The sequence below is a fragment of the Stenella coeruleoalba genome, assembly GCF_951394435.1.
Source record: "Stenella coeruleoalba genome assembly, chromosome: 5".
Taxonomy (NCBI): domain Eukaryota; kingdom Metazoa; phylum Chordata; class Mammalia; order Artiodactyla; family Delphinidae; genus Stenella; species Stenella coeruleoalba.
The window spans coordinates 105,048,347-105,074,110 of NC_137150.1; the positions used below are offsets into that span (position 1 = coordinate 105,048,347).

General features: G+C 39.9%; 1 protein-coding gene across 2 annotated transcripts in view; it reads left to right on the forward strand.

Annotated features, from left to right (window-relative positions):
* Positions 1–2,380: 2,380 nt before the first annotated feature.
* The window catches only part of VGLL3 (vestigial like family member 3), a 44,617-nt gene continuing 21,233 nt past the window's right edge, over positions 2,381–25,764 (forward strand). The window contains exons 1-3 of one of the 2 annotated variants that reach the window (XM_079923177.1): positions 2,381–2,860; positions 14,753–15,038; positions 24,010–24,543. In XM_079923177.1, the coding sequence (XP_079779303.1) occupies positions 2,735–2,860; positions 14,753–15,038; positions 24,010–24,543 (946 nt within the window). In that variant the 5' untranslated portion in view covers positions 2,381–2,734. The remainder of the gene's footprint in view (positions 2,861–14,752; positions 15,039–24,009; positions 24,544–25,764) is intronic. The other variant, XM_079923178.1, reaches the window with a different exon arrangement.

The following is a 25,764-nucleotide window of genomic DNA, read 5'->3' on the forward strand; positions in this document are numbered from 1 at the left end:
AGCACATAATTGTACAAAAAAAAATCAGTTACAGATATATTAAATTATCTGAAGATGAAGTTAGTGGTGTTAAGCGACCACACTTCTTCCTAGAAAGGGAGGTCTCAATTCAAATGGCTGAATGGACAGTTGGAGGAGATGGTGACATAGGTAGGGGCCAAAATTTGAATGTTAAAGAGTTGGGACTGTGGAGAGCTGCTGGGAAATTGTTCTTAAAAGTGGGTCAAGCATCTTTACTTTGTTGGATTTGCAGGGGCTGGGCTGGAAAAGAATAGGAGGACAAATCGTGAAAAATGGATCAGAAGAGGGTTGAACTTGGGGCCTGGAAATCAGGTAGGTGCCTCTGCGGGATTCTGGGTGAGAGATGCTGAGTGAACTAAGGATCATAGCAGCAGAGATAAGGAGATGAGTGGAGTCACTAGAAAGGTAAAAGTGTGGATGAAATGGACTCCAAGACCAAATGTGGGGACTGTGATGTTAGATGATTCCCAGATTTCCAGCTCAGCAACTAGGGTGGGAGTTTCAATACCTGAAATGGGGATTAAAAGAGGAGGATCGGGTTGGGGCTCTGGGGAAAATATTAGTGCTACTACGACTGAGGTTCCTAATGAATATCTATGTGGAGCCATCCAGACAGAAACAGAATAGACGAATCTGGAACACAGAAGATGAGTATGACCAGTGGTTGTCAACTTGTGAAAAGGCAGTAAAAATCATTTTAAATAAACTTGTATGTCTCTTACTGATTGGAATACTCCTCCATTACAAAGAGTACAAAGTCTAAACTGTGAAAGCTCTTAATAAATATATTTTTTTTAATTTTCAGTGGATGAAAGAATGAGTGAGTGAATAGGAGCTGCTGTGAGTAGCCAAGAGTTCCTATCCAATTACTATGGTTTGTATATTTGAGTGTATGAGTGAGGGCATGTGTGAGCGTATATGCATTTATATATTTGTGTGTCTGTGTGGTTATACATAGCCACATACACATTCATATAAAGATTAACAATACAAACAATATATTAGTACTGTACATCTGCGTTAGTCTGCTAGGGCCGCCATAACAAAATACCACAGGCTGGGTGGCTTAAACACAGAAATTATTTTGTCACAGTTTTGGAGGCTAAAAATCCAAGATCAAAGTACCCTCAGAGTTAATTTCTGGTGAGGCCTCTCTTCCTGGCTTGTAGACCGAGGCTTCTCACTGGGTGTCACAAGGCTTTTCCTCTGTGCCAAAGCAGACAGATCTGTGGCATCTCTTCCTCAAAGACACCAGTCCTAGATTAGGGCCCCATCTTTATGACCTCATTTAACCTTAATTACCTTCTGATAGGTTTTGTCTCCAAATACAGTCTCAATGGGGGTTTGGCTTCAACACGTGAATTTTAGGGGGAACGCAAGCCTGTCCATTAACAACATCAGAACGTTTAACATCTAGATTAACTTCTCGAAGGATAGTCTCTGTGAAAACAAAAGAGATTGTTCTGTGTCATATATAGGGGGAGAGATACACTTGGTCAGAGAGTTTGCTTATTTATAAAATAAGTATAAATCTTTTCTGCTTTACCTCATTATATTGAAATACAACTATATTCCTAGGAACGAACTTTTCATTTCCGAGAGGATTGTAAACCACGTGCAAATAAACGTTTAAATAATAGCTGGATGGGTTTAATCGACTGTCACTGTTGCTCTATGGAAACCGGGCTGAGAAAGCCAGAAGAGGTTGACGTCCCGCAAGGGGGTCATACCATGAAGGTGTTAACTTAAAGCGGAGATTGCTTACGGAAAACCGCGTCGCATTCTTGGCACGTGCGCGCTTGCAATGAAGTTAACTTTCACTTACGGTTATATTAAATGTAGGAACCAATTCCAGCTCATTTTGCGCCTGCTCTGTTTTACCTCCTAGTGCACTTGGCCTTCCTGTACCCTTGGCTTCTAGTTTGGTGTTCCTTGTAAAAGCTCCTTGGGGCTGGGAAGCCCTCGCCCCAGCGCCCAGGTGACAGGAGATGGGGTGGGAACCCGCGGAGCTTTCAGGGCGTGGAACCTCTCTCATACCATTCCTTCCCTCCCACTACCACCCCACTGCAGGGAGGCGGAGAGAGCCTGCAACTTCTCTCCAATCCGCGGCCGGCCCTCCCCGGGGTCCCCCTGCTGGGCGACCGGCCCGCCACCGACCGAGTTGGAGGAACTTCGCGGAGCTCCGCGTCAGAGCCGGGAGAGGCGAGATGCTCCCCCTCCTCCCCTGCCGGCCCCCTCACTCTGCCCCCGCCTCCCGGTCCTCGCCCAGCCGGGAGCGCCGGTGATAGGACGAGCCCCGGGCGTGCATCGTGTATATGCAAACCAGAGCCCGGTTCCCCAGGTCTGTCCGACCCCGGCCGGGGCTGCGGCTGCGGCTGGCGCTGCCGTGGGCGCCGCTGCGCTCGCCCTCGCCCTCGCCCCGCACTGCCATGCTCCCGCCGCGCGGCGGGCCAATGCGTCCCCGAGTCGCTATATAAGCGCAGGCCAGGGGACACCCGGAGGGGCTGAAGATGAGGGTGCCCGCGCATGGGCCACCGCCGATTGCCAACCCCTCCCGAGCCCGCGCCCCGCGCGGAGCCCACGGCCGCCGAGGACCCGCCTTCGCCACAGTAGCAGCTGGGGCTGCGACAGAGGCGGCAGCTGCGGCGGCGCCTGTCGCACGAGCGCGTAGAGCAGCGGCCGCAGCTCCGGGGCCGCCGCTGCCCCGGCTGCCATGAGTTGTGCGGAGGTGATGTATCACCCCCAGCCGTATGGAGCGCCCCAGTATCTGCCCAACCCCGTGGCAGCTGCAACCTGCCCCACAGCCTATTACCACCCGGCGCCCCAACCTGGCCAGCAGGTGAGTCACCGACCGGGCAGCCTGCCGGGGGCGGGGGCGAGGGGCAGCGAGAGTATCGGTCTGGGGCTCCCAAGACGTCCCTCTGGGACGGGTGGCGCGGAGGATGCTTTGAGACTTGCGGGAGCGCCCTTGAACAGAAAGCCATCAGAAGAGAAGAGACGAGGCTTCGGGAAGGACGAGCTGCCAGGTGGACGGGTGGGGATTCCAAGCGAGGCATTACCTGGCTGGGGGCTTCAGTGAGCTCTTGTCACCGGCTCAGAAGCTATTCCTCATAGCCACCCTAGCTCTTAGGGCTCAGTTCTCTGAAGCTCACCAAGGGCATCTGTCTTAGGAGTATGTGAGTAAACTTCCTTTAAACCAAATATTTTGTTTCCTTTGAAACGGTGGAGTGTTTCAGGGTTTTCTTGATTAGGAGGATGAAATGTGTCACTGACGTAGGGGAGGCTACCTGGACAGTGAGCCCATGGAATGACTTTTCTAATTTTTATGGTGGAACATGGGTCTTGTGTAATATCTGTCCAATGTTACTAGAAGTTCTCTGCAAAGTCTGTCATCTTCCATACTTAGGTGACAGAGATTATTCCCCAAATTCCTCATTCATTTTTAATTCCATCAAAGCACAGAGATGTTATGGTTCAGTCTGTTGGACAGAAGAACCCTCTCCTTTCCCAGCTAAGAGGTAACCTTGGGTCACTGGATGCTGGGTCTCCGCCATGCCAAGAGTGACTGAATGCTGTTGGATAAAAAGGATTCAGGAACTAGGGAGATGATAAAGTTCCTTTAGAAGGGAGAGTGGGGTTCTGGGGAATTAAGCACTAGGTACCCCTGGACGTTCCTCCCTGTTTGCCCGCAGTGTGTCAAGGCTTAGTTAGCGCTACCTAAAACACATATGTGAGCATGTGGCCAGGGGCTGTACCAAAATAGGGTCCTGAGACTCTGGGAATTAGGGTGGGTTGATTTAGTGAGACTTAAAAAAATATACATACTCTGAGGTAGGGACACCTATCAGGGATCTAGATATGGTTCCGAAACTAACATCCACAGAATTTATTGATTGACATTTTTTTTTTTTTAGTTTCTTAAAAAACATATATTTTATTGTGGTCTTCAGGGTTTGGCTCTTTAATTAATCTGGCCATTTAATTTATTTCCTCTACCCCTGTCTCTTTACTAGATTTATTGTGCTACTCTTTGGAAAGAAATTATAACTTCTGTTTAGAATTTAGGGACTGAAATTCAGCTGATTCCGGAAGAGTACGTACTCTAGATTTATCTGCTGAACAGTATGAGCTTAACCAGGACAACTAGGGCAAAAGAGGAAGGAGTCCCACTTTCTAGCTATCTTTTTTTTTTTTTTTTTTCTTCATCATCTTCAGCATTTCAAAGCAAGATGACTTTTAGGGAGGGGGATGGGAAAACATTTTGTAATTTGTGAACAAGGGTGACAGGTTAAAACATTTTATTTTGGTTATGTTCTTTTTCTTTGGTTTTAATATAAAAGATATAAGTAATGGAGGAAACCATTTAAGTCCAAGTCAGGCAAGTGATGCAAAGAGACGCTGGATATCAATTTTCTGTGTTTTATGAACACTGTGTCCCAGATGAACCACCCTTTTCTTCTTTACTTTCTTCCATCTCAGAGACTGTAGAGGCCTTAAATTATCAATTGGAATGTGGACGAGCAACAGCCTCAAACTTTACTAAACATTCAGAAAGGTATTTTTCCCCTTCAAAAATAACTTTAGCAGAATAGTTGTGAATAAGGTTTTATTTTCCAGAGTTGTGAAAATAGTTCCATTCAAATACGAATCGCTAGTGGGGGTTAGGATTGGAATACTTTTTTGAGCTAGAAAATAAAATCCGGTATCAGAAACATTATAAATAACTAATCATGAAATTTAGCTTTCAATGAAAAATAACTGCAATACCTTACCTAACTTTTGCAGTTGCCCCGAAACTCAGTTGCCAAATCGCATTCCTTTGCTAAGACCGTCAACAAACCAAAAAATGAGCTTTTCTTTTTCACCTGAATTGTCCACCTCGATGAGTGGCACCTATTTGTAAATAGTGATCAATTTCTGCTATCCTTTGAGCTTCTGTAGATATTGTTTAAGTAGATGTTAGGCTGAGTTGAACTGAAGAACTTAGTTGAGAAGTGTGCTGGAAATTTTCATGTTGCTTTTACTACACTGGCTTGTTGGAGATTGCTTTTTTGTCAGGTAAAGCAACTATTTGACTATATAACTGGCTATAGCAAAATAAAAAGACAGGAGTGTAACTACTGTACTTTTACTGTCAGGGGTTTATTTTGATGCCCTATATTTTCTGTTGGAAAACAGAGTAAATCAGGAAATTCTTATCAGGCTGACAGCATTTTTAGACTATGTGGTGCGTGGGTGAAGTGGGACTAATATTGACTTGGCCCCAACGTAGTCATCTGAGAATACATATTTTGGTTGTTTTTGCATTCCATAAGGTTTTATCATTATTATCCATGAAGATTGTTTTCTCCGTACGTGGGAAGTGACCCCTAATAGCATCTTGCCTGGGAGACAAAAACAAGGGCTACGAGTCCTACTGTATTTGAAAAATTGACTTGTGGAGGACAGGAAGCAGAAAAAGTGATAGAGTTACAAAGTTTAATGGTCATTTAGAAAATGTTAGAAAAGAGAGCATTAAAGTTTTGTATCACTTCTGTATTTTCAATTATTGTAGTGTATCTTTGAACTGATTTTTTCCTCAAGTCCATATAGCTCTATAGTCCTTGTAAATTATTATCTCATAGTGGTTTATTATGATAGATTTTAAACATAGGTATATTTTCCTCTTAATGCATGATTAGACACCAGAAGTTCTTTTTTAAATAGTAGAACTTAATGCTCCAGGCACATGTATTCGCAGCTTTCCACCTAAAAGTACAATGTGATTTTGTGTAATTACAAGTGTAAAAGGCACTTGGAATTTTGTTTCATTTTTTAATTGAACATATTATAAATCATAGGTGGGTAATAGGTTAGTACCTTAAAAACAGTGAACTGTGTATACATCAGGCTGCATTGCAGTGTGTTACTTAAGCATACAGTAGGCTAAGTGAATAAAAGTAAAATGTAAATATACCTAAAGAGTCAGTTTTAGAGTCCCTGACGTTAATTCCTAGAAATTGCGTGGCTGTGCATAAATCTAACAGTGTGCTTTATAGAGCCAGGATTTGCTAAGCGATCTAAGGTCTCTGGTCCCTGTGCCCACCATCTCTTCATTGCTTGAATGCATCAGTCCCTACCCACTCCTCAGGAGAACTCTCGACTTAGTCTCTCAGCACGTGCTCCAAAGGCATGATGACACTGCAGAACGTATACAGAAAGGAATGCGTTTGTATCCCAACAGTGACAGTAGGAAAAAAAGAGAAAAAAAATTCAAAATACGTGTCAGGAAAAATTGAGGGAAACAATCATAAATTCCCTTCATACCCCATAGATTCCTCATCTTAAATGCAGACAATCTGTCATCTAAAATCTCCCTCCCCCCATATTTTCATAATGTTAACATTAGGGAGATACTTAAAGCAAAGCTTTCAGAACTGGGTGAGTTCTTAGGTGAGGTGGTGAAAGCAGAGGAGAACAATCGCCCATTCTCTAATTGTGCATAGGAGTTTTTAACAATCACACTTTGGGCTTCATATAAGTTAGAGCATATTGACGCTGCTCTCTTCAAGGGTGACAGCTGGGTGAATATGCATGCATGCTTTCACTTAAGAGAATTAAAAGTCTTGGGAGGCAGAACTTCAGTTCTAACTTTGTAAGGAGTTTTTCGAACTCTTTCTCTGGACTCTGCCACCTTGGTTAGGTCATAAAATCTGAGATTCTGTTTGTTAGGAAAAAACCCTGGGAAAACATACTTCAACCCCTCCTTTTACAGACGGGGAAATGCATGTTTATAGTGCTGAAATGCCTGGCTAAAGATTTCAAAGCTAATTGGTGACAAAATTAGGACCACTGGATCCCCTGCTCCCCAGCAGAGCATCTTTCCACCATACCATGCCGTCTCCCAAGATTTTTTTTTTTTTTGCTATTGCACAATAGGCTTATTTCTGTCTTTAGTGCTCCAAATCAACTTTTTGATAAAGAAGATTAATATGCAGTAGATTCTTTGGCCTTGGAGCTTGAAATTCTTTCCAAGTCCTTGGTAGTGTACGTTTTTAGTTTAGGCATTCCAAAGTTGTTTTGCAAGCATTTGTATTATGCTAATGACTTTTGCTATCCGTGTTGCATCCTTTGCTGATGAAGCAGAATATCCACTTAGCAAATGAACATGTATTTATTTGAAAATAATATGCAGGAAGTGGTATTAACAGTCAGCTTTAAGTGCCTCATATATCATTGCTGTTCCAACATAAGTTTAGATTTATTAAGAGGAAAACATACAATTACATTCTAAATAGTTTCAATACACAGTCCACTTATTTAAGTTGGAGGATATAATTTTCTTGCAACTGTAAGCAAGGACTTAAGTAGATTTATAAGAATTCATACAGGACTTCTTTGAGAGAGAACAGCCCCTCTGATTCCAAACTACACAAAGTAACTTGACTGTAGAGACTTAGAAGCTTCAAGTGCCCCAGAGCTTTATGCTCCCAATAACTTTCCAGCCAGAAAATTCAAAGCTAGAAGGAAAATTAAACTTTGAAATAACTAAACTGAACTGTTGTCTCTGGCAGTCAACCAGAATGGAGATTACAATACGGATAGTAAGGGCAGGCTTGAAATCCATAAAATCTTGTGCAGTGAGGCTACATTCACCAGAAAAACCAAATGCCGGGACAAGGAAGCATTCTGTGGAAATTTAAGTGAAGGATATTTTCATTCAACGCAAGGAAGTCCTACTTCACTTAGCGCTTGGTAAAGTCTCACATCTCAGAGTTGGAGATGATGGGGACATGACTCATAACAGTGGAAATGAGGGGGATCAGTGGGTAGAACGATCCTGCACGGTGCTTCCTTGGACAACTACAGAAGAGATGCTGTGTTGACCCGGTTGGGCAGTATGTACATTTCTGTCTTGTGTTTTTCTGTGCAAAGGGGATTGTCAATAAGACTAAAAACATTATGCGCAAGATGCCTAACGCAGATTCTAAAGTGAACTCGAGAGTTAAGTGACTGCCATTCTAAAACCCGGCCACTTAACTTGAATCCCATCAGCCCTATTTCCAACTGGCTTTAAAAAGAAATCTCAAAACTGATACATCTAGTAATACATAACAATTTAAGGTATTGTCTCTAGAAAAACATTTTCATTCAAGAAACTAAAACTCTCCAATACTTGAATTTCAGACTCTGGCAGAGATAGTGGAGGAAATAATTTTGGTCAAAACTTTGCACTGACTCTTTTAAAAAGCACGTCTTTCAGCAGCTGGTTTTCTGCTTTAACTATTCATTTAGGAAGACCCTAATAGTGACTTGAACCATTAGACCCAAACGTCTGTTGCTAGAAGCAAGTCATGAATGCCATATTTATAGATATTTCAGTGGATACCAGATTTATTTCAGTAATTTACAAGTATGGTCTGAAACGGGATAACGGAACTATTTTTCACTTGTCTCATACTTCAGTAGAGAAAAAAAAGAAAAAAAAGAAAAAGGAAAGAAAAGAAAGGAAGAAGGGCCTAAACCGAACAGGTGTCCTTTCCTCTTAAAACTATGTTGTTTTAGTGTGCAAAAACACTTGTCCTTGGGGGATGGGGTGGGGATATTTGAAGGATGCCTCCTTTCTGGTTACTGTGAAGATAGCTAAAGGAAGTACCCAAACTAGTTCCTAGGAATTGGGCTAGATGACCTATGTCTGAAAATGAATTAGTCTTCAATGATCTGTAGGGTTTTTTTGACCAGTGTCCTGCAAAATCAGAAAAGGCAGCCAACGTAAGAAACAAAATGAAGTGTGAGTTTGTCTAGAGCTCCAGCATGTTGCTTATTAGCCTACAGAGTTGGACGAGACCTCTGAGATAATGAAGTCAGAATTCCTCATCTTCAGAAGAGAAAGCTGAGGGCCAAAGGTTTCGATGCCTTACCCAGATTCATGGACTAGTTTTGGTCAAATCCCCTTAACCATTCCAGTTCTCTTTCTACTGTGTTCCCTTTCCATCTGGGCTTCTTTAGAAGCAACAAAAGCAATTAGTAATTCACCTAGTGTTACCCTCTTACTTTTCTCATTTAAAAATTTTTGAATATTAGCTACTTGGAGAAATTAGACAATTAGCCATGTGGATAAACCTGGAGGTTCTCTTTCTTTACCATTTTCCTTACAAGCCTCTCTCAACTGCTATGACTTTCATTTTTGTGCTTCCGAGCCTTTGCACAATGACTGACACAAAATAAGAATTAACTGGCAATTCGATGACTAACAGATAAATTTTAAAAAGTGAAATCATACCCTAAATCTAGTAATAGGATTATGTAAACATACCAGAAACTTATACATCAGAAACTGTTGTTTCATTCAAAGCAGTCAGTTTGAGAGAGAACACATACCCTCATGATGCGATCATTGCTTAAAACATTTTGGGAATGCAAATTTTGAAATTCTCAGCCTGTGGCACATTTTTTTTAACATCCTCAAAACTGGAAAAATTTCATCCTTTGAGGGGATGGGTTTGATTTTTTTTTTGATAATGACCAGAATCATTGAGTGGCAGGTGTGCTCAAAAATAGCTAATATTATTTTTGGTTTGCTCCTCCTACTGTTAAGAAAAATAAAAAACAAAAAAAAAAAAAGCAAACAAACACAGAATCTCGAGGGCTGAGTGTGTCTAGTAAATTGGCTCCACTCACATTTCCAAAACAGGATTTCCAGAAAAATTGTATTTTGTATCTGACTTGCCAAGGGGACAACACATTTCTAGATATAGAAGGGCAGGTTCATCTAGATATACATATATTTTGAAGAGCACTGCATTCATTATTTAATAGCCATATCTTTGATATGTTTACATCCCTAGTTTTTAAGTGTTATAAATAACTTTAGACTTTCTTTAGTTAGCATATGATGCCATGCTGACTGTGGGCTTCTATTTGTTTATACAGTTAAACTAAATATTATATAGAGACTCATTTTCTTTAGTCTGTTTTCTTGTCAGATGCTTTGTTGTCAGACAGAAATAGGTTCTAATCCCATCCTTGCCATTTACTAGTTAGATGATGTGGCCAAGTAAATCAGTTTTTGCATATATACATTGAGAATAATTATTTGGACAAAATATTTGTGTATGTGTGACAGTTAGTGAAATAAAATATATCAAAGGTCTGTGAACTATCTTCCTTATCCTGACCCACCTTCCTGCAACCTGATTCCTCCTCCTCCAAATAGGCCAAGGACCAAAACTTCAAGTCTCTCTGGGATAGATTTAAAAATCTGTTATTCGGGCTTCCCTGGTGGCGCAGTGGTTGAGAGTCCGCCTGCCGATGCAGGGGACACGGGTTCGTGCCCTGGTCTGGGAGGATCCCACATGCCGCGGAGCGGCTGGGCCCGTGAGCCATGGCCGCTGAGCCTGCGCGTCCGGAGACTGTGCTCCGCAACGGGAGAGGCCACAACAGTGAGAGGCCCGCGTACCGAAAAAAAAAAAAAAAAAAATCTGTTATTCAAGTAAATTCGGAAAAATAGGATCAAAGAGTAACACACTGCTTTATGGACTTCATAGTTTTGAAGCATTGACTATGGGCTAGTGGTCCTTTCTTACAGGCTCTAACCATGTCTCTCGGGATGAAAGAATCATTGCATTTAGAAAAGATAGCCAGTAGAAAAAAAAAAAAAAAAGCTGTTTCCAAATATCCAATGATTCATTAAAATACTTTTTTTTCCTTAGAAAAAAAGTTTCCACATATGCACAGTAATCATTTGGCATTTTGTAGGCTTAAGCCTTGGGAAGTTAGTGGTATTTGGCTCCTGACATGGAAGTCTTTCTCTTGTCAGACAAATCCTTTCCCCGGCACATTCCTGTGCGAGTTTGTTTCTGTTGTGCCTGATGGCAGGCTGTGAGGTGTTTGGGCATGGTTCGCACTGCCTAGGCTAGGCGGACTCCTTTACACTGCTACTTTCAAGTCTTTCTGAGTTAATTTTAACTCTGTGCCTGTTAACTCGGTCACTGTTTCATCTAACTCAAGGGTTCTTTTACCTGAAGGAAATTTGTCATTACTCTGCCATGGAGGATGAGCCAGTTAAGGTGCATTCAATAAACCAAATTGTAGTCTTTGAAATTCCTTCTGATGACTTATTTTTGTTAATAATTCGTAAGTGTCTAGTAAGAAAAATATGAATACTTCGGACAGATTGGGCTATTTTTAGGGTGTGATAGTGCATTTTGAGAAAAATATGAACCACATTGCCTTTCAGCATTGATTCAGGAAATCTGGGTTCTGATGATTTGAGATTTATTTTCAAGTTTTAAATTTTATATATTACTTTCAAGAATGAAGATAACACTAGGGAAGTTTCATTCTAAGGAGCAAACACCAAGTAAATACAGAATATGGCAACAGTGTACATAAATAACATACTTAGTTTTTTTTGAAAAAAGGCAAAGGATTGATTTACAGTCACAAAAGCACAGATAACAGAAGGCAGTTGAGGCTTAAGAGTCATTGGGGAAGGAGATTAGGATAGTGTGAATGTTAGCATATGGATCAATTGCTGTTTAAATTGTGTGTTCCCATTTTCTTCATGCTCACACTTGATGTTTAAAAAATGTATGTAAATTCAGTGTTGCCATTTTAGAAGGCTATCAGGCTGTTTGGATGCTTTAGAATTCTTATTTTAACCAGTGCTGTTGATGGTGTGGTCATAAATGCTCCTGTGTGTTGTAAACGTAAATATTTAAATGGGTACACTAAAATTTGTGAAAATTGATGCAAAATGCAAGAGGGGGGTGAGAAATATGCTTTATATCCTGCCCATTGGTAGCTGTATCATAGGCTCCTTTTTTATTTTTATTTTTTGATGGTCTCCAGCAAATTTATTTAACTAGTGGAAGACCTGCCTCAAAGAGCTGGGAGAGAGGAAAAAAAGTATATTTTATAAGCATCCTCCCAAAATTTATTTAAATAGAGGAGTCAATATAGATATTTTTATAGTACCACGGGTATTTGAAAGGAATATTTCAATATATACTTATATAAATGCATATGTGTATATATAGATATATATTACATATATAGGAAATATAAAGATTATAGGGAATCAATGCATCCGTTGACAGAATTGACATTTAGAAAATAGACTCATAAAAGGTATTTTGACACAATGGAAGATTTTGCTTAATTTTTCCCCATTTCGTAGTGAAAAATGTATAACTTATTTGTATCCAACTACTCAGCAATTGGTTAAAAAAGAATAACATAAAATTATGCAGCATTTAGAAAATTGTGTAATCTTAAATTGACTGAAAATCTATGGTTTAAATTCAACTGCCATCAATGTAAAAATTAAGAAATTTTATTAATACCATTATTGATCATAATACTATGCTACATTTGCATACAAATGGAGGCTATATTTGCATTTGATTTGCAGTTCTCAAATCTTTCACATATATATAACTTTAATTTTATTTATCTAAGAATCAATTGCTAATTGGGATAAAATAAAAAAAATTGTCTTTCTTTGGATAATTAACATAGCCAAGGCTCTTTCATTTAAGGAATAAGCATTAAAATTAAACAAATTAAACAAGTAGATGCAAAGCCTGACTCTCACAAACTGATGCTGCACTGGACGTTAATGAGAAAAAAGAAATCGGTTTAATAGATAATACTTAACACTTAAGGCAGTGAAGCCACTCTGTAGATCAGTTTTAATCTTTTTCCCAAATAAAAACAGTGCTTCTTTCTAATATGCCTGAATATTCGGCAGAGTGTGTGTATTTGCTTAAAATGGTATAACTTCGGTAAATGCACATGTGCCTGGAGAAGCAGTACTGTGATTTGACTAATAAATAGTAATATTCATGTAACTTTATAATGGAATTTAAAGCCAGGAGTAACTGTAGAGGTCAGTTAGTTCAATCTTTTCATTTTATACATAACGTATATTACTACAGTGTTTTTTACTATTGAATTTAAACATAACCATGTTCAAATCTGAGCAGAACAGATTGTAAGAATTTTATAACCACTCAGTCATTACAATCACCTATTCATCAGCAAGGCATATTCACTCACAGGGAATGAATCATCTATTCATCAAGAAGCGATAACCATACTGACACAGATTTCAAATAAAAAGGGAGATACATATAGTGTGTGTGTATATATAGCAGCCCTAAATAATAAGCAGCAGCTTGTAATGTGCCTGAACATTTCAGACCCTACCTCACACAAGAACAACATATTCATTGCTGGGGTTCAGTTTTCGAATGAGGCATTTATAATTTGGGGCTACAGATTTTGGGGCTAGTAATTACCACTAGAAACATTGAGTCTTGGTTATGTGTTTTGATAACATTTGCCAAACTATGTGCTTACTGACTATTCTAGAATGATTTATTTTTTTCTACTGACATTCACTTTCCAACATGCAGTTTTTTCTGAAATAAGAAAAATGGTCTGACAAAGGGTCAGGTTTTGTAGGTATACAGATGATAGGATGCTCATTTTGTCATTAAGATAATGAGTTTTATAGTTTTTTAGCATTATTTTCTTATATATAACTTGCACTAAAGTTGTTGATTATAAAAATGATATGGGCTCTACGAAAAATATTTGGAAATATTGAAAAATAGGAATAAGAAAATAACAACCAACTACAAGCTTACTACCCAGAAAAAGAACACAAAACATAACATTTTGGTGATTTTTTTTTTCACACTAGATATCCCTCCCCTGCCCTCCTCTGACATATACATGTACACACATATGTACATTTGTGTATTTTTATTATGCATTCTGGGTCCATCACTTACAAGCTCTGTGACCTTTGGCAAGTTACTTCACTTCTCTGTGCCTCACTTCTTCATATTTAAAATATGGAGAGTAATGATAACCACATTATAGAACTGTAAAGATTACATGGGGTAATAAAGAGTATCAGTCATAATATAAACTATTACTAGAGCTACGATTTTATGTTTTGAAAACATTTTAAAATTACCAAACCTTTTTCATTTTGATTTAAAAGCCATCGTAGCCATTGCTAGTATCTTGTATTATTTTCAGCAAGTCATCATAATACCTTTTTTTCCCCTTTTATGATAATGGTGGTAAGTGGAACATCTGAAAAATATGTTCCATGCAAAATGGATCTTCACACAGACTTACTTTGTCATTTTAGTTTGATTTTTGAGAAATGAGTTCAGCACATCTGCCAAATCCTTTTATAAGATGCTACATTCCTGTTTTTATTTTAGTGTATTTCATTTATGAAAAACTCTTTTCTTCTCCACCCCTCCCCCAGACAGTTAGGCCTACCATCTCCATTCCTCCCCGTCCCGAACTATAATGTTGCTGTACATTAAATCTGTAAAATAGAAAAGGGAACAAAAATGGAAGGGCTCTGTCACTTTCTTTTTTTTTTTTTTTAAAGTCATTCTCCTTTTGGTATATCTAAATTAAGCAAAAAAAAAAAAAAAGCCTGCCTTTCACAGTCTGAGAATATACCATTAGATAATGGACATTTTTTTTTTTTTTTTTTTGCCAAATTTGAAATAGCAAAGTCTTTTTTTTCAGGGTGGAAAGCAGAAGGCTGGTTTGGGGAAGGGGAAGGTGGAGTAAAGCAAATGAAGAAGAATCAGTTTGTGAACATATGTTAATGTTTAGATTTTTTTTTTTTTTTTTTTTTTTAGTGAAAAGTTAACTCGTTAATGCTTTTTGTACAAACTGTCTTTGATACTGTGTTTTGTTTATTCCATCCCAGAAGAAGTTAGCGGTATACAGCAAGATGCAGGACTCTCTGGAAGTCACCCTTCCCAGCAAACAAGAGGAGGAGGAGGAGGAGGAGGAGGAGGAGGAGGAGGAGGAGAAAGACCAGCCTGCCGAGATGGAGTACCTTAACTCTCGCTGTGTCCTTTTCACTTATTTCCAGGGAGACATTGGGTCAGTAGTGGATGAACACTTCTCAAGAGCTTTGGGCCAAGCCAGCACCCTTCATCCAGAATCTGCCATTTCAAAAAGCAAGATGGGGCTAACCCCCTTATGGCGAGGTAAGAATTCCAAAGCAGATGCTCTCCAGGGCACTGGCTCTGTTTCGCAACCGTCTGTACCAGGTTCCAGCTGGAGACTTGCCCCTGGAGGACGGATATCCACTCGCTTTTTAATTTTTAAGGACAGCAAGGAATTTCTTTCAGACAAACAGCTGGATCAGTTTTGTCACATGTGGAATGCAGGGTTGGAAAGGATGCAGTCACACCCCTTAAATTCCTCGTGGAAAGTAGTGATGCAACTGGCCTGAGTTCATAGTGGCAGGATTGAGCTGCGAAGCACCATTCCTTAAGCCCCGATGGCCCAATTTGGATCTCTAAATAATAGGCGTGCCTGGATCAGTGTTTAAAAATTAGCTCTTGCTCATTCCACGAGGTGCTACGTGATGACATAGCAGAGGTCTGAGTCTGACCCAGGAATACATACTTTGAAAGCCTTTTGTGTTCTCTTGATGGGTTTCTCTGTCCTGCTTTGTTGTGATGTTAACTCTTTGTAGTGTACAACCCAGACATTATTGACTGTATCTCCCTGGTTTAAGCTATTTTTTTTTTTTAACTCAGTAAAGCAAAGCAGTAGATTGGGCTTCCTCTTCTTTATTTCCCTCTATATAGAGGTCACAGAGAGGTGTGTTTGAATCTGATTTCTGACTCACAGAAAATGGTCTGATGACAACTTAATTGAGATAATTACAACATTAGAGAAAAAACAATCCATCATTCCAATGGTAGTTTTAAAGAAATATGAATGTTTCTTCTGAACTCACCTGGTTCTAAGAAGAATCTAGTAAAATGGTTCTCAAAGTGTGGTTTCCAGGACCAGGAACATGTGCATCACATGGGAGTTGTTAGAAATGCAAATTCGTGGTCCGAGCCCCACACCTACTGAATCAGAAACTCACAGGTAGAGTACCTTGTGTTTTAACCAGCCCTCCCAGGGATGCAGGTGCAGGCTCAAGTTTGATAATTGTTGATCTAGTGCTGCTAAAAATCACAGATTGCAGCCCCCTTATTTGGACCTTCGAATCAGACAGAGGCTCCAGAGGTAGGCTCTGGGAATCACTGTAATAAGTGCCCCATGTGATCCTATGGTGAGGAGAGGCTGGCCACCAGTGATAGGTCACCTGTGGTAGGTCACCTGTGGTAGGGGGCAGGTGAGAGGTGATGAGTGGTCGGTCCCCTCTCAGCATCAGAAGAACGGTTCTTTCTTGTCTGCCTGCCTTTCCTTCCCTTTTCTCTCCTCCCCTCCCCTTCTCTCTTTTCACCATCCCTCCCTTCTCTTCTCCTTTCTGATAAGAAATATGAACAACATTGACATACACAGTGACTTTAAAGAGGAAGGTGGAATCCATATTCAAGTGACCTAGACCTTGGTACAGGTGAATTGGGAAGCATACTGCTTATTTGATTAGTAATTATGGACTTCCCACAAGAACTGAGAACTTAGTCCTCGAAACCCTAAGATGCTAATAGAACCAACAATGTCCTATTTGATAGCACATTGTGAATACTTTTAATAGCTTGTGGAGGGTGAAAATAGGAAAACTTCAGTGAATTAGCTGGCTTTAATAAATAGTTTGATATATCAATAATAAATCCTATCATGACAATCAGTCCCAGGAGAGTAATAAATGCAATGCCTAATTCTTTTAGCATACTAGCATATGCAGCCCAGTGATCATTTAACTTGGAATATAGGAGCAAAAGCCCCAAATTATAGAAAGATGTAAGAGTGATTGTCTAAAGTATCATAACCATAATAGTTTTAAGTGAGGTGTTGTGTAAATGCAAAAACTCTACATGTCAGTGTTTTTCCCATAATCTGCCTGACTGAGTGGAGAGGATCTTTGGAAGGCTGTCAAATTTCAGTATAGAAAGTGTGGATAATGGTAATGTTTTAGTAAGTATTATTAGAATTTTCTTGGCATTATCTTAAATCTGGTCTTCAAATCTATCTCCCGTTTCATTCATTGTCTTATGCAGTGGATATTTATTAAGGTCCTACTATGTTCTAGGTAGTGGGAATATAGCAGTGGACAGGAGAGTCTAAGCTTCTATACTCAATGGAGCTTGCTAGTGAAAGAGACAGGCAATATATATATAATGAGATGCAGGGTATTATTTTACTTAGAGTGATAACAGATGGTCTCTCTAAGACTTGCATTTGAGCACAGACCCGAAGGAAATAAGAGTGCTTCTTATCACACAAATATCTAGGGGGAAATTATTTAAGGCAGAGGGAACAGCCAGTGCAAAGGCCCTGAGGAAGAATTGAACTTGAGTGTTCAACGAGAAGCCGAAATACTAGTGTGAATGGAATGAAAAGAAGAGGTGTAAGTAGAGACCAGAATTGTTAGAGCTTTGTATGTTAGTTTATCAGAGTAGCCCAGGCAAACACAGCATGCTTTTCAATTTCCATCTCTTCCTTTTCCACTGAGACTATATATATCCTATCTAGTTAACTCACATCGTTTTCCCCAATACTCAGGATAATGCATTTCTATGTGAAAAATATGGAATATGAATTGAATGATCAAGTGATTAAATTAGATGAACCAAGTTCATACTATGTACCCAGGATTAGAAAACAAAAAAAGTCCTTAATAGACTTAATAGAGAATTTATTAGTAATAAGTTGTATGCAATCTTTGGGTACAGTTTTCTTATTTATAAAATAAGGGGGTTGAATTAAGTGGTTGTTGAAATCTTTTTTTTTTCTGTGCAGTTCTGTGATTTCAAATGTATTACTTACTTTCCACTTGTGAATAAAACTTTGCCATAGTTGTTTCTAATTGTGAATTAGTGTTTTTAGTTAAGTATACATAAGTTGGATAAGATTCATATGAAATCCACAAAATGTAATTAAGGATTTAGCAACTATTGAATGTGTTAAAGAGAAGTATAATAAATTGAGATTCCCATGTCTAGTTAAGAGAGTTGCTGGAAATATTGTATTAATTGCCAAAGCAACACAGGTTTGCATAATGCGGTCTTTGGTTGGATTATGTTTGTTTTCGGTTCAAGTTTTGACCTTATTACTGCCTGGTTGCAATGTTATCTTTGAGCAATTCTCAAAGTCTCCCTGAGATTAACTTCAGCTATAATATGTGTTGATTAATACCCATCTCCTAGGGTTGTTGTAAAGATATTTTGATAATATATATGAATTATTTGGCATAGGGCTTGATGCAAGGCACTGACTGAAGGTCAGATGCCTTTTCTCTCTTCCTTAAGTAAGTTTCCATTCATTTGGCACATAGAAAACCAACCTTGGATCTTTATTCAGAAAACTGTTTTCTGGGAGTTTGTATTCCTGGCAAAAATACAGTGTTTTGGACATACTAAGTACTCAAGGCTATTGACAATGTTGATGGCCGTGGCAATAATACTTTAGGAGGAGCTGCTGACCAGCTGTATTAAATTAAAGGGTCTAATTTATGGCATGAGGTTTTTACAGTGCTACACAAGTGCTACAGTACTTCAAAGGAATTTAAAACTGAATTATGTTTGGTTGCAGAATGTATTTCCACAGTAAATCTTTAGGCAAATGATAGAGTGTCAGCTAATGATGGAACAGCGGTCATACGTTGCGTCTGTATCTTGATGGAGTTAGGAAAGTCCTCTTTAAACGTTTTGCAGCTTTGAGGCAAGCAGTTGACAGTAAATATTTGTACTTTATTTGACATGACATCACAATGACTACCTCTTCTCGCATTATATCTCCTCATGGATTGAGTAGGGCTTCTCAATTAAGAAAACCTAATGAATCTGACTGTCTCCTTATCCCATCCAATAGAAGCGTTGGCTTCAAATATGTCTATTCACTGACCTCAGTGCTTAAGTGTTATTACAGAAAGTGTGTGTGTGTGTGTGTGTGTGTATGTAGGGAAAGCAAGTAGTTAAGTCAAGACATAGACAAATATGTCACTGGCTTGAAAACTATGCTGAGTGGTAAACTTGATACACTTTTTCTTCTTGTAGTTGAAAAGTAAATGTTTTCTGCATGACTGATCTACATCTGTCTTCTTGGAGCAACATTCTCATAAGAAAGCCCTCTCAAAATGAGCATTAAACTTAGCAAAGAGGAGGAAGGGGAGAGAGGGCCTATCTCCTGGGCCGACTGAGACAGGGACGGAGAGAGTTGGGCGGCATCTCTAAGAGGCACTGGAAGTAATCGCTGCTGGGAAGCTTAGAACAAACACGTGGGAGGAAATTGAGGCCTGGTTTATCTCATTGTCCTGCCTCCAAGGAGTAGGGCAGCTGACAGCACCCCTTGAAACTCTCACTTTAGAGTCACAAGGCCCATTTTTGAGCAACTCTAGAACAAAATACCTGGAGGGCAGTCTTTTGATATAATGGTAATGCTTAATGCCTGAGTGACAGAAAACACTGGAACACGTATCGTTTTACCTCTGACCCAATGAGTTATTTTTATGGGAAACAGAACAAGAGGAAGGGAATTAAAATTAGAGCGAGGGCCCTCTAGGTTGAGAATGGAGTAGCAGTTTTTTTCACTGAGGTTAATAAAAAGGTAAATGTTATCTTTTAACATGGATGTTTTCAATCAGTATTTATTCTAAGAATATGTTTTCTGGAGATTTTTAAGATGACTTAAGATAGAGGTTCTACAACATTTTATGGTCCTATTTTTCCTTTTAATATAGTTTTCATTTTTTTTTCAAAATTAGGTAACAAAATATTTATTTTTTAAAATTATATGTTGAATTTTCTCTTGCATAAAGTGTTTGCCCTTAGGTTGTTTTTCAGAGGCATTGAAGTTTAATGTCAAAAGTATCCCAGCTCCTGTGAAATTGAAAGAACCACCTGATGATCCATGTTAAAGTCTTTTATGTCTCTAAGACACATTTCTGCTAAAAACCATGGCAGTGGGATTACTGGGTATGCTTTGAGTGGATTGTATGAGACAATTTCTTTTTTTCTTTTTTTGTTGTTGTTTAGAAATAAGGGTGTGTATGCATGTGTAATATTCTTTAATCCCAAATGCAAACTGAACCAAAGTATATTTAGACTTTTTGTACATGTTAGACTCAGTGTTAACGTCACCCAAATATCCAGTATCATTGAGCCCAAAGTCACCACAGAGTGTGAATATCGCATAGTTCTGAATTGCTAAAAAGTAATATTGCATGGAAATAGCGTGTGCAGTTTTTCATAAGCTTTTTCATCCAAAAAAATGTGGCTGTGATTAAATACTTGTAAGCAAAGAGTCATGTAATGAAAAAATTTACACACATATGAAATAAGCACACTGATTCCCAGGCATGAAACAAAGAATATCATCTGTTTCTTTGTATCAAGAATTTCTTTTTTAACAATCAAGATACCAGATAGTGGTTTTGAAATGTAGATTTGTCCATAAACATTTTCTGTTCAATATAGTTTCATTTACTTGTAGACTGCAACATTATTTTTGAAAAGAGCTGCATAGATCTCTGCAAACTTTATGTTAATATCAGGAGACATACTGACTGGGAAAATATTAAGTTGCTTCTAATTTGATTTTTCCCTGGGGCATTTTAAAGCTTTGTTCAGCCTCTATGGGGTGCATTTTTTAGAATAGATTTCTACTTTCAATGCTAATGTGTTCACTAATCACAATACAATACGTCATAAGTAGGATAATATTTTTGGTAAGGAATTTTTTCATTATTCATATTTCTGCACGCATATCCAAAATGCGTAAGCATCTGTAAAATAAAATTAGGTCCGTGGACATACAAATGGAAAGAAACAAAAGGAAAGCATCCAGGGAAATGACATATACTCTCTGTACTTTTGACATTTTAATGGGGGATATTAAGAAAGAGAACTATCTGTCTCTGGCACACACCTGTGGGTTGAGTTCAGCTGTTTTTATAATGAGATTCTGGCCCCGCAAGAGATACAAATTATGAGCAGAATGAAGGGTTTGCCACCAAAGATTGGATCTGTGAGAACAAAGGAGCAGATTGGTGGTGGCAAAGCTGCACTGTATAATATAAGGAGCCTCTATAAACTCTTTGTATGAGTTTTAAACTTTAAACGTTAACAGCTTTCTACTGTGGGTATGATAGAAATATTCTACAAATGGCCATCATTTAAGGCAAATTGAATTTTCTTCCTACAGCTTACACGATTTTCCTTCTTGTCATTAGCAGCCATGTTTCATATGTCAAAGGAAGACCATTCTTAAATAGAACATATTTGCCTCAATGCCAGTAAGTGACTTTAAGTGCTATTTTCGGATAGATTGTGATTGTGACAAAACTAAGCCATTCAAGTAAAAGTTTGCCAGGACTGTTGGAAGGTTTGAAGAAGAGTTTGTCCTTTCATCCTTTGCCTCTTGAAGAACATCATCGCTTAGGTTTCCTCAAGGGTTTTGAGATCCATGGATATCCTGAGCAGGGGATGGGAGGAAATTGAACTGAGACACTGAATAGCCATCTGTCTGTGGATGGGGTGGATGATAGCTCTGCTGTAGGGCGGATGGGGAGAGAGAGGAAGAGCTCGCAGTGTTAGTGCCACAGCCTTTAGGGAAGCTAGAGAAAGGAAATGTTTGAACAACCCGGTGATAATCATAATTACGTTCATCAAATTACACGTGTAGGGGTTGAGTCAAGTTATATAAGCTTTCCCTGAGGCAAGAAAACTATGTCCTGGAAGTTTATGACGTGAGAACGTGAACATGTCAGACTTCTGAATACTTTTATTTCACAGTACTTCTTAGGATATCTTTTATTCCATGGAAAGATCTAGCAAGGTTCATTTATGTGGAACCCAGTATAAAAATACTATTTTACTGTACTTGCATGACTAATGTACTAAGCAACCTTATCATTATCTATAGATACAAATCCTCCATAGGACCTGTCACAGAATGGCTAGAGGTATGGGGACAGAAGATATTTGGAATTAAATGAGCTCAAATCCTCACATTTGATTGGAGGACACTGAGCCACAGAGAGGCCAGCAGATCATTTGGGGTCCTACAACGAGACAGGGTAATTGCTGGGTGTCAGCTTTCTGGCTGAGCACCCCAGACTCCCAGGCCCGTGCTTGCTTAGTTACCCTGCACTGGAGGCACCTGGCTCTCACTGGAGGTATCGAGCTTTCTAAACACAGTTCTGACTATAACGCTCCCTAGATTAAAACCCTTTTAAGCTCACTGGATCTCCTCAGGACAGCGCCCACACTTAGCGCATGGCTCATAAAAACACACCCATGTGGGTCCTTCTTAGACCATAGTCTGTTTGCCACCATCTGCCCACTGAACTCTTTTTTTGTCCCTCAAATGCTATTTGTGTGTGTATGTGTAATTTTTGGCCTTTTTTTCACATACTTTTTCATTAGCCTGAAACAGCAGTCCCCAACCTTTATGGCACCTGGGACCTGTTTCGGGGAAGACAATTTTTCTACAGAGGACGTGGGTAGGGGGGAGGGTTTCGAGATGATTCAAGTGCATTACATTTATTGGGCCTTTATTTCTATTATTATTACATTGTAATATAATGAAATAATTATACAGCTCACCATAATGCTGACAGGGGGCAGAGCTCAGGAGGTAATGCGAATGGTAGGCAGCAGCTGTAAATACAGAGGAAGCTTCGTTCGCTCTCCCGCTGCTTACCTCCTGCTGTGTGGCCTGGTTCCGAACAGGCCACAGACCGGTAGTGGTCCGTGGCCCGGGGGTTGGAGACCCCTGGCCTAAAACACTCTTCCCTACCTCTTCACAAGGCTAGCCCTCCCGACCCTTTCTATTTAGCTATTACTTTCTTAGGCAGCTTTAGTGCCCTTTCCCTGTACTTCCCCTTATGAGAGCACAAACCAAATTACATTGCTCAGGTCTATTTACTTATCTGTCCCCTGCCAGATTGTGATTAAAGGTGATATCTGTCCGGTCATCCCTAGTCGCCCCATGTTTCACACATAGTAGGTCATCTATATAAACATGTCAAGACCATTGAGTGGAGAAATTGAATTGAAGCAAAGTCGAGGACGGGAGACCCTCTTGCTTATTGATCTCCAAGTGCTATTCTCTGATATCATTTCCCCTTCCCTAAACATCTCCTCAAATCCGTTACCCCAGTTGAGTCTCCTCCACTCATGATTTCCACAGAATCTTCACCAAATTCTAGATGTTCAGGTTATAGTTACAAATGTGCTGTCCTGTGGCACAGGTATGATGAGAGCCAGCCATCCAGGCAGGCTACCTGTCTTCAAAGCCCAGTCTCCCACTTGCCAGCTGTGACCCTTGAGCTTCTTCCCTGCCTCAGTTTCCACATCTCTAAAATGGGGATAATAACAGTAACTACCTCATAAGGTTGGAGTGAGTATCCAGTGAGATCAAATCCATGCAAAGCTCCTGGCCTAGTATTGGGCATTTGGTCACTGACATTAAAAGTGAACTATTATTATTTTCAGTTTAGAAACTCCCAGACCTGTACAGAAAAAATAAGCTTGGAACATACTCTTCTTGATGGAAAATGGGTGTTGGCAAGCATCACTGTGATCTTACTTCCATCTGTTACTTTCAGCGTTAAAATGCTTAGTTTGGGTGAAAATTGTATTTTCCTTTAAAAGAAATTGGTAAACATCATCGTTTCCAACCTACCTGAATCGCGTCTATGGCATAAGCTTTTCTTACCTGAGACTTATATACCTGTGACCTGTGCTCAGACTTGATGGCAGCAAGACACGCAGGAGGAAACGAAGCTTTCCAGTCCCAGACTTGCCGACCTCAGCCTAGACTGTGACAGCCTAAGCTAAGCAAACAAAGCAGGGGACTCGTTCAGCACCTGGACCCCTGAGTACTGACCTGGCATGGCAACTCAGAGGCTTACCTGGTATCTGTTCACCTCTGTGTGGGGAGAAAAAGAGTGTATGCTAATTAGTCTGCTTGTAAAATATTGGACAAGTAGAGGCAAGTCTATCCCAGAACTGAATCTTATGTAAATAATGTATTTTTCTGTCTTCTCAGACAGCTCAGCTCTCTCAAGCCAGCGGAGTAGTTTCCCGACTTCCTTTTGGACCAGCTCTTACCAGCCCCCATCTGCACCCTGTTTGGGGGGAGTTCATCCTGACTTCCAGGTCACTGCACCCCCTGGCACCTTTACTGCCGCTGACCCCAGCCCCTGGTCGGGACATGGGCTGCATCAGACTGGCCCCGCCCCTCCCCCTCCCGTGTCCGAGTCCTGGCACTACCCTTTGGCATCTCAGGTGAGCCCGTCCTACAGCCACATGCATGACATGTACATGCGGCATCACCACCCCCACATGCACCACCGCCACCACCACCACCACCACCACCATCACCACCACCCTTCTGCTGGCTCTGCCCTGGATCCATCCTATGGGCCCCTGCTGATGCCGTCTGTGCGTGCGGCCAGGATTCCCGCTCCCCCGTGTGACATCACAAAAACAGATCCGACTACAGTCACCACTGCTACCTCAGCGTGGGCCGGAGCCTTTCACGGAACCGTGGACTTAGTGCCAAGTGTGGGGTTTGATACAGGTGAGCCCGGTGATTTCCTCCTTTCCATAAAAGAAGAAAAATTAATGAAATAAATACAGAAAAATGGAGGATGTTTTAAATACCTGGAAAACTTTTTTTCTCTTCCGTGGAAAGTTCAGCTTTGCCCATATGTTTATAGAACTAACCATTTTTCAAGAATTCCTGCATTCCTGCAGAAACTGGTATGACTGCGTGAGAGAAGTCTCAGAACTTTTCTCCCATTTCTTAAGCTAGTAATCTGTTTCTTTGAACTGGAATCTCTGGCACCTTATATTTACAAAGATTTAAACACATTCTTTAAATCTCCCATGTCTCTGTGCTCTCTACCAGTGATGTGTAATGCCTAACAGAATTCAGAAATAGTATGTTTCAGTAATTTTTCCTTCTCCCTTTTTTGTCAGGTCTTATTTATTATTTATAAACCAAACTGCTTTCTGGAGTATAATCCATGTAATATAATCATGGTCTTTAAAAAGAATTATGGACCGTATTTTAAAGGAATGGATTTCTCTTCCCTTTCTTCTCCTTCCCTTCCTTTTCCTTCATTTGCCTTTTGTTATTTTCCTCCTCCCTCCCTCCCTCCCTCCCTTTCTTCCTTCTTTCCTTCCTCTTCTCATCCTCCTTATTCTCCTTCCTTTCTGTTTCTTTCCCTCTCTCTCTCGTTTTAAAGCATCAGACTTGAGATTGCTCTAAAGTCTATGTTCAACAGATTTAGAAAAAAATTGGTAAGGGAAATATTTCTTCACAGAGCATTCAGCTCCTCTCTGGAATTCACTAGTTCCGAAGGTCATGGTGTTAAATGTTTGAGCTTGATTTTTGGACCAGATTACACATATTAATAGTGTTAGTAGTTCTGAGTTCACAAAATCACAAGCATCACAGGCTAAGAAGACAAATCAGGTCAGTGATTATATCCCCAGAATCTACGTTCCAAAGGCAGCCACCTCCACCTCCAATCCCAGGTTCTTTTCCTGGAACACTTTGTGACAAATTAGAATTTTCTTTCCAGAAGTTTAAGGAAACTCACTCTTTTCTTTTTTTTATAAATTTTAGTTCTTTATTTTTTCCTTGTGATGAGAAAACTCACTCTTTTCATAGTTTTTCTTAGTTTTATTCTTAGTGTGCAAGATCTTTAATCTGAATGCTGGTCACAGCAGAGAAATCCCCAGAGTAATAAATGCTGAGCATCAAGTTGCGTTCACCCTGACATAAGTGAAACAT